This window comes from Austrofundulus limnaeus, unplaced genomic scaffold (genome assembly GCF_001266775.1).
Source record: "Austrofundulus limnaeus strain Quisiro unplaced genomic scaffold, Austrofundulus_limnaeus-1.0 Scaffold17, whole genome shotgun sequence".
In the NCBI taxonomy this organism is placed as follows: Eukaryota; Metazoa; Chordata; class Actinopteri; order Cyprinodontiformes; family Rivulidae; genus Austrofundulus; species Austrofundulus limnaeus.
The window spans coordinates 2,219,966-2,228,791 of NW_013952419.1; the positions used below are offsets into that span (position 1 = coordinate 2,219,966).

The 8,826-nt window shown below is 37.2% G+C and overlaps 3 protein-coding genes across 3 annotated transcripts in view; 1 reads left to right on the forward strand and 2 right to left on the reverse strand.

The window, feature by feature from the left end:
- bach1b (BTB and CNC homology 1, basic leucine zipper transcription factor 1 b) overlaps positions 1-1,228 on the reverse strand; it is a gene marked incomplete in the record, with an annotated part of 32,893 nt that extends 31,665 nt beyond the window's left edge. The window contains 1 exon segment of the mRNA XM_014003240.1: positions 860-1,228.
- The window catches only part of LOC106514017 (uncharacterized), a 20,647-nt gene extending 12,639 nt beyond the window's left edge, over positions 1-8,008 (forward strand). The window contains exons 2-3 of the mRNA XM_014003093.1: positions 7,591-7,763; positions 7,993-8,008. Of these exons, the coding sequence (XP_013858547.1) occupies positions 7,591-7,763; positions 7,993-8,008 (189 nt within the window). The remainder of the gene's footprint in view (positions 1-7,590; positions 7,764-7,992) is intronic.
- Positions 7,815-8,826, reverse strand: part of LOC106514128 (glutamate receptor ionotropic, kainate 1) — a gene marked incomplete in the record, with an annotated part of 41,234 nt that continues 40,222 nt past the window's right edge. The window contains 1 exon segment of the mRNA XM_014003241.1: positions 7,815-8,280. Coding sequence (XP_013858695.1) covers positions 8,113-8,280 — 168 coding nt within the window.

Genomic DNA, 8,826 nt, shown 5'->3' on the forward strand with positions numbered 1-8,826 from the left:
GAACAATGTTAACATGAGCCAGATTTGGCCCACGGGCCCTCAGTTTGGCACATTTTTCCTAAAGGAATTTTTAGATTTTATTCTCGATTTGTTTACATGATGTTTTGCTGTTTTATTTTGTTTCATGTTTTTTTCTGTCTTTCCTGGATTAATAATGTTCTTAAAGTTTTTTGTTGTTTTGATCCTCAGAAGGACCATCATGTTTTCTTATTTTTAAAATTTTACCTTTTGATATTTTACCTTTTGAGTATTTTCCAATGTAACATTTAAAGTTTTTTCTTACCCCTGATCAAGTACATCAATATATTTTAAACCAGCCAGAGAAATGATAACAGTGAACTCAGCAGGTGCTGCACTGTTGGACTGGAAGCCTGCAGACGTTTTGAGAAAGCATGTTATGAATCTGTTCTGTTGGGGGGTCTTTATAAATACACCAACTGCTCACACACAGCCACAAGTTTCATCATGCATTTAGAGTTGCTGTGGGATTAAATAATTAGAGAGCTCTCTGACAGACTGGCTTTTACTTGCCTCCCCCTCCTTTCGGTGAAGGTGGAGGCTTTTTATATCTGAGCATTTGTCTGCTTTAACCCTCATGGAACGACCTTCTAAACAAATTGTGTAACAAATTAAAAAAAAACACTTATCTCTTAAACAAAATGGTTGAATTTTAAAGTAAGTAGCATGCAATAACATGTAACAATATTAAAAGTGAGGAAAAGTGGCTCTATTTGTGTGCATTGTTAACGCACAAGTCGAGTTATGCGTAAAACATCTCCTGCATGCGCTGGAGAGGTAAAGTAGCCATCTGTGCCAACAGGTCAGTGTTACCGAAAGCCGGGTCAGGAAAATTCCTCACAGTAAAGTTCAAATCCAAGCTGGATCGGACGTCCTGGGTAGTTTATGGGGCTTTCAGTTTCCCCGTCGGGACCTGGTCTTCTCAGAAGTGCCGCAGCTTTTGCGTAAAGTCCAACAGCGTGATGGCACGAGTCCCCCTCCAGCCAGCGCGGTTGTCTGGATCCTTTGATTCTCTTTGTTTTTTTTTAAAGTGAACTAAACTTTTATTTTATTTTTTTTAATCCCAGCTTGAGTCAAGACGTCTGCTTGGCCGGTTTCGGTAATTTGAGACTCCGGGCAGATTCGGTTTACTTGCATTTGTTCTCCGCAGACTGCAGCCACGCGGTGAGAGGGCGCGCATGCAGGCTCGTCAGAAGAATGCTTCTGCTCGCCGTCCCCCTGTGGCGGCCGCGGACCTAATTAAATGGCTCAGATGACATGACTTTAGCCCGAAAAAATGCCCATAGCTGCAGCAGCTCTGTTTTGAGTGACACAGTCACACCGCGGGGATGGTTCTTTGCGGTGCAATAGCTGTGCAATGAGACAGTTTGCTTTTGTTGGATGAAAACACTCAGGGACCTTGGGGCCTTTGACCTCTTTCATGTGAAGTCAGCAATAGGGTTTCAATTGCATGATCACTTAGAAAATGATGAGAGTATGCCTACATAATGCTTGCAGCTTCACCAATGAGTTTAGCAATTATTTGATCCTAAATGAATCCATCCTCCTTGAACTTGTGCCTAAATGCATCACAAGTACACCTAGCCTGCATATTTTTAACACGGTCAAATCCATAAAATTAGAATCCGGGGGCTCAAAAATGGGCATCGGAGACAACAATAGACCACTTGTGAGGTGACAGGTGGAACCTAAACCTCTGATATCTGTGACCTAGTGTTGTTTTTGAGTGGTGACTTCATTCTAAAGAGCTTTCTAAAACCTCCACAGTGCAAAAAAAAAAAAAACAAAAAAAGAAAGAAAAAAGGATCCAGTTTTAATCACTGTTAGACAAAAAAGAGACAAGTATTTCAAACAGACAGATCATGCAGGACAAATTGTTTCCAGCCTAAAAATGCTCTGCTTGATGCAAACAGTATAGTTTTATCACAAACTCCTGCAGCTGTCTGCAAACTCAACCTGCATGAAAACCATTGTTTTTAATTATGTACTCCGCTATCAGACCACAGGGACCTTCTGTGTGTGAGGCGCAGAGCAAAGAGCGCCTGTCAGGTGAAAACCTAAGTCAAGAAGCATGGAGGTGTAAATGTTATTACTGCCTCGGGGGTTGGGGGAACTTGCTGCCACTGTTTCATGAATTATGCAGCACATGTATTTATGTAAAAAGGAAATGCTTCATCATGATAGAAACTCACAACTAAAAAGAACGTCGAAGTGATTATTTTCACAGCCCTGTGCTCAGAATCAAACTCACCAAAATGGGGTTAAAAAGACAAAAAAATAAGATAAAGAATTGCAAAGTTTAGGCTTCTGATGTGGGAAAGCTTCTTTAATAGAAAGAGTGGTTTTAAGAATTTGGTAGCAATAGTCAACCTTGAAAACATGATTCATATAATTAGCTATGAATTAACAAATGTATTAATGCTTTACTAATAAAGACTTATTTCTTAATAACTAACACACTCATTGTTTATTCATGCTTAATGACTCATGAATTATTGTAATTTTTGTTTTAATCAGTGTTTTAATCACACTATTATGATTCGTTTCCCATCCAAGTCATCTCAACTTTGGCATGCTTCTCCTCCTGCATACTTTGTCCWAGAGCTGCCATTGTAATTTATATCTGTAACGCTCCTGTGCCAAATGATGGCTATGCCTTTTGGTGCCTGTAAAACTTACAGTTTATGAAATATTAATGTTTAATGATTTATAATGGCAGTCAATGGAGCCTTGTATTGGTCCAATACTGCCCCATGCTGTACTCAACTTGGTACTGCACCATAGTTTAATATTTCAACTCAGTAGTTCAGTGTTTACAGTACTAATATGATTGTATTTTGATGTTTTACTATAATATTGTCTTAATACTGCTCAATTGTTGTAATATTATGCATTTTAGTGTCAATAATTGTATTGACAATGTGGCCTCTTTCTGCACACATACAAACCAACCCCTGCCACCACCTTCTGCCACAGCTCCATTGGTCTAATGGTCCATGTCATGGACTTTCATGTGGGAGATCAGGGTTCAAAACCCAGCTAATACAACTTAAACAAAAAATCTATCTCTGCAAACTTCATATTGTCACACAATTACCTAAATTAAAAACACCTGCTGATGTGACAGGCACAAGCTGGAATAGAAAGCACATTTGAACTTGGTCAAAGTTCATTCTGCAAGCCCAATGCTGCAGTCAAAGCCATGCTGCAATGACATGCTACTGTACATGGCAATGTACACTTGTTTTTACATCGTAAAAACCCATGTCTAGTTTTGTTTTTATTTTCTCAAATATGGAGATTGTTCAAGTTTTAGATGTAGTGGCAGATATAAAATAATTTTTAAATAAAGAAAATTGTCTGTACTAAGGGTATATGTATAAATGCTTATATAAATGTACTTTCACACCATGTGTTAGCCATGCATTAATGGTTGGAGAACTTTTAAACTGAATTACTAGTAGTTTAAGTTTTTTTCTTGTGAACCTTTACAAAACCCTCACAAGTTCCTTTTCACGTGGAAATCTAAGCAAAATCATGAGTTCAAATATCCTCTAACCATTAATACCTGTCTAACACATGGTGTAAAGCAATAATAGTGTTAATTTATTGCTTATGAAGTACGAATCATCCTTAAGTAATGATGTTTTAAGGTTAACAATGGTTAAGTTAGGCTGAATAAGATACAGTTATAAAATATCACATTTTCTCATTAAGTTACTTTAAAACTGACCCATGAGTTCATCATGGTGTAAAAGCTTTTTATGTAAGCACTAAGAAATTCTGGTGGAAGAAAAAAACATGCAGCTATCAAGGACAAATTATTTGAAAATACTTACATACTTGCCAACTAAGACCATTTTAAACAACTTGCTCGTTGCTTTTTTTGGTGATCCGCAGACAGAACTCTGAATCATTCTCCTCTTTCATGGTCTATCAGCAGCTACAGCAGCTGTAATGATGGTAATTGTGTTAATGGAAAATACAAGAATGGAAAGCGTTAGAAAATTCCACACATGATAAAAAGGCATAAAGAGGACATTAAAACGCAGTTTGTTGGACTGCTCTATTTTAATAAAACACACGAAATAAATCCAACAAGCAAAGAAATGTTGCATAAAAAGCCATGAGATGCTATCTGCCTGAAGACAAATGCACAAACACTGATATCTTTAACAAAAAAGAGCAAAATAACAACACAAATAGCCTTGACTGTTCCTATTATAGATTACTTTATGACAAACGAGTTGTGTAACACAAACGGTAAAACGATTTACATAATGTCATTAGCAATCAGTTTTGCATTCAGTTTGATTTGTGGATGTTAGCTGATGTTTTGTGACCCACAGTCAACACTGCTGGGGGTATTAAAGGAGAGGAAATTTTGCTTTCCAAGCATTTTAAACATAATAGATAAAAGAATATTCCCTCTTTTTCCCACAAACCCTCAAAAAATAGCTCTGAGGTAACATCGTATTTATGTAGATGTGTATTTATAGAACACTGAGTGTTCGTGAGCTGAAGAGACATTTTTATTTTGTTTGATTTGAGGAAACAACCCAGTGTGGCCACTTCACATGCACACCAGCAGATGACAGCATTGGCCCCGAATTATTTACAGCTGAGACCTTCATGTGGTGGAAAGTGGAAGAAAAAAGCAACCACACACAGAGGAGGAACAGACACACACGGAGATAAAAGATGCTCTGCACTTCTGAAAGTCCCCCTCCTCCTCCTCCTCTTCCTCCTCGTTTGTCTTCATTGACAGGCTGTTGACACAGACCTGCCTTATCAGCCTCGGGGACTCTTCATTCCATTCTGATGGATGGGACCCACTCAAACGTCTGGCATTTTTTAATGCTGCAGTCACAGTTTAAATGTATTTCCTCTGTAGTTGTTTGTACAGTTGGGAGCCTATTCTCAGGGTGCACAAACTAAACTTGACGGGTTTGAAGGATTTTTTTTATCGAGCCACAAGAATTGCCTCTATAAATTGATTTAATATTATGCAATCTTCTGAATCTAGCCTGAGCAGATTTTTGTTTTGTTTTGTTTTGTTGACCTTTTACATACGAGTACAATTTTTCTAATATATTCATGTAAAATTGTGAAAATAGCTCTATATCTTCTCATTTCACCTCCATTGCAGCACAGGTGAAGGCTTTGTGTTCCACAGCTATTGAGGCAATTTTTTGTCTGCATGAATTTAATAAGGAAGAGTAAACAAGTAAGCCAAGAATCATAACAACAGTGTTACCCAGGTAATAATATCTGTCTAAGATGGACAGGAGTGCTGCTAAAGTGGAGCAGAATGCCAAGGTCAGTTTAGTAATCCATGGCCTCATTCATGATGGATTAGATAAGAAAAAGAAAGAAAAAAATACTGCCTTTGGTTTTGATTAAGAATTATGGGTTTAGGAGATTAGAGCCAACCAAATGCTATTACACTGGACAGAGTCCAATCCCTGAATTAATCTCAATACTACAAAAAAAAAACTCATTACATGAAAAGATTAAGAAAAGCTTGGTCCAGTCCTCCTGGGCTGTACACAAATCAGTCCACTTGGTCTACCTCGAGAAATTCCGTGATAAAAACTCTGACTTGCAGTAATTTATATGCCATTTATATAATTTACTGCACTTTTTGGGGTTTAAATGTCAGTTCATTAGCTGGAGGAATCTGGGAATTGAAGGTCATTTTTGTCCTGACAGACAGTGATGATAAATGCATGAGATTTTCTGCTTAATGCTCTCCGTTAACATTCTGTTTCCTGTCTCCTTCCTTCAAAAGTGGTTTATCCGCTAATGCTGACAGTGTCAGCATGGATCCTCTTGAATATTCTATTAATATTGTTGGCAAAGTTTATAAAATGTCGGGGAGTACCAAATTGAAGGTTTTCTGAAAGAATTCACCTGAGGTTTGCTGACAGAGTTAAAAGAGGGCTGAATGATGGAAATGCTGCTGGAAGGAAGAGATTAATGGACAAGAAGTGGCAAAAAGGAAGACAAGTAAACTAAGCACAAAGAATGCTTTCCAAAGCTTGAATTCCTTAGTTGTCCAGTTTTACTTCCAGTCAGTTCATTTTATTATTTATAATTTATCATGAAGTCAGAAACAAATGCATACATTTTTCCAAATGAGTGAAATTCTTATCAACACTGGCAGTGCAGCTGCTTAGAATCAAGAAATCTGACAATTTTGATGTGCTGCTTTTTGCTGACTAAAGTGTATAGATAGACAATTTAAGCTGGTGTAAACTTGAAACAGGATTAGTGTATTTTACTTATTTTGTTAAAAAAAAAAACAGTCTAATGGAGGTCCATCATGTGACCCAGCAGGGGCGGAGCAAGGGGTGGCACAGGGGTGGCCAAAGGTGTTTTGCATGGGGCGCATACAAATAATAAAAAAAGCATTCTGGATTTGAAAATTCAAGATGGTCACCATAGTTTATCCCAATTTTTTTGAAGAAATATTGAACAGAATTTTGCGTGAAAAATGCAAAGAATGATCCAAAAACATGCTGAATATGAGTAACAACTTATTACTCAGCCTTTTTTTTTAGTAATACAAGATTACATAATACAAGATTAATGTAGAAGTGGCCAAAAATAATCTTTACCAAATTAAATATTAATTGACTTTAAATGGCCACAACAGCTAACTTTAAAAAGGCTATAATTCAGTCATTTTAAGACTTTATTGAGGTTAAATTTGACGTGAGGTATATAAGAATGATCACATGCCAAATATCAATGCTAATCCCAAATTAAGCTAACCACTAGATGATATCATTTTACAATTTTTTTCAATATACACAGCTAGCATATATAATGCAAATACAAGATCTAAGAGCCCCTTTTGGGGTTGGCATCTGGGGTGGATAATCAAGTGCAAGTGGTGGTGCTTACCATCCCTCTGGCTCTACCCCTGCATATGAGAATATGAGTGCTTTGTTTACATTGATTGCATACCCACATATCTGGAAAGCTACTGGAGTCAACTCACTCAAACGATGCCATTTGTTATGTTAAGAATAACTTTTTGGTATTTTATTTTGTAGTAATCAATCAAACCAAACGTTAGAGCACATATTCTTAGACTATACTAAGACCCAAATAACTGCAGGATAGATTGTTTTAGTTTGTTTAATACTGTAAGTAAAGTATATCAGATAAACCTGCAGAATTTTTTAATAAACAATGAGGTAAAAAGAATCATGTTTGCCATGTTTGAAATGTATATTAGCTTATCTTTTTTTAGCAGCAACTGTTCACTTTTTGAATGCAACATATATCAAACATCCACTGGGACCTGCTGTGACAGCTAAGAGAAAAGACTTTCCCCTCAAGCTTTCAAACTTGACACGTGAAAAGTGGGGGGAAAAAAGCTACTTTTACTGTACTCTGAGCTAAACAAGGAAATTTGGTTTTCTGTTTAACCCAGTTAGAATTTATTTATTTATTTATTTATTTATTTGTTTGTTTATTTATTTATTTATTTTGCATTTAAAAACCATTTAAAAACAGTTTTCTCATTTTGTCCTTCCTCTTCTTCCCGTCTCATGTCTACAGGAGGCTACGGATTATTTGCATGTGTGCGTGCGTCTGGTTTGGATCGTCTGTGATGCTACGAGATACGAAGCAGCAGGTGTGTTCCTGTCTTCCCTCAGAGGTCATTATCGCTCCTCGCTGGCTGCGGTCGGCTCAGTGAATCACTCTGAAGTTTATGAGCGGGACGCCATCAGGCAAACAAAAACGCACGCACAGCAGTCAACAACAACAAATAATCATGCAAGTTTGAGAAATGCAAAAAAATTCTGTTTTTATTATTATTCTGAACATTTGTAAAGCTGTTGTACAGTCACACAGTGTGGGGCAGTTTAGAAAGTTTGCAGATTCAGCTCTGGAAACTGCAGCTAAAAACCACATTTTAGTCTTACAGTCATCACCTGTTTTAACACAATATTCAAATAGGGCTTTGATTCTGTAACAGTATTTCTACTGTAGAGTCGTTAATTCACACAATCTACAATAAGAAGAGGAACAAAATTTATATAGATCTGTTTTACTAATTTCATCACGTTTATCCGCAGTTTATGTGCTGGAGTCTCGTCTTCCTCCATCTTTTTTCGCACCCCGTTTGGGCTGACAGAAGACGCAGGGGGACCTGGCTGCACTGTGTGGTCGCGACCTGCTTCGGATGCCTTTGTAGCACTGCAGGGATATGCCCAACTCCTCCATCACAGCACTAAAGGACATGCACTGCCAAAAAAAGAAAGACCAAAAAGTTGTGATTAAGACACAAGTAAATGTAATATTCAAACGTTTTCTGTCATGGATTTTTAAACATCTGTAATCCATTTCTTTGTAGAAAAATAATTAATCAGCATCAAAGACTGTCAGCTGAGATTTAAAAAGTGCATGATTAATCTACTTTTTATTCATCTAAGAGCTGGGACAGATTTTGTCAATGTCATTTCCATGTTATAAAATTAGGTTTCTGCTCTTGAATCTTTTCAGGATGATTAAATCAATCTATATTGTTATGGCAATATTTATTTAACAACAGAGACAGAAATAAGCTGGTCCAAGAATGAAGGTACTCTGTGAGATGATCAGCTGAGTTTTATTGCAACAACAGGAAACACAGAGAACCTGGCCTGTCTCTGTGCCTCTGCTTCTCTCTGTCACTCCACACTACTGTTGAACTCTGTTCACTGTCTAACTCTGTTGCACACTGTGTCTCGAGAGGCCTCATATACAGCATTCTGTCATCTAAGCAAGATTTGATACAAGATCAATGGAAAA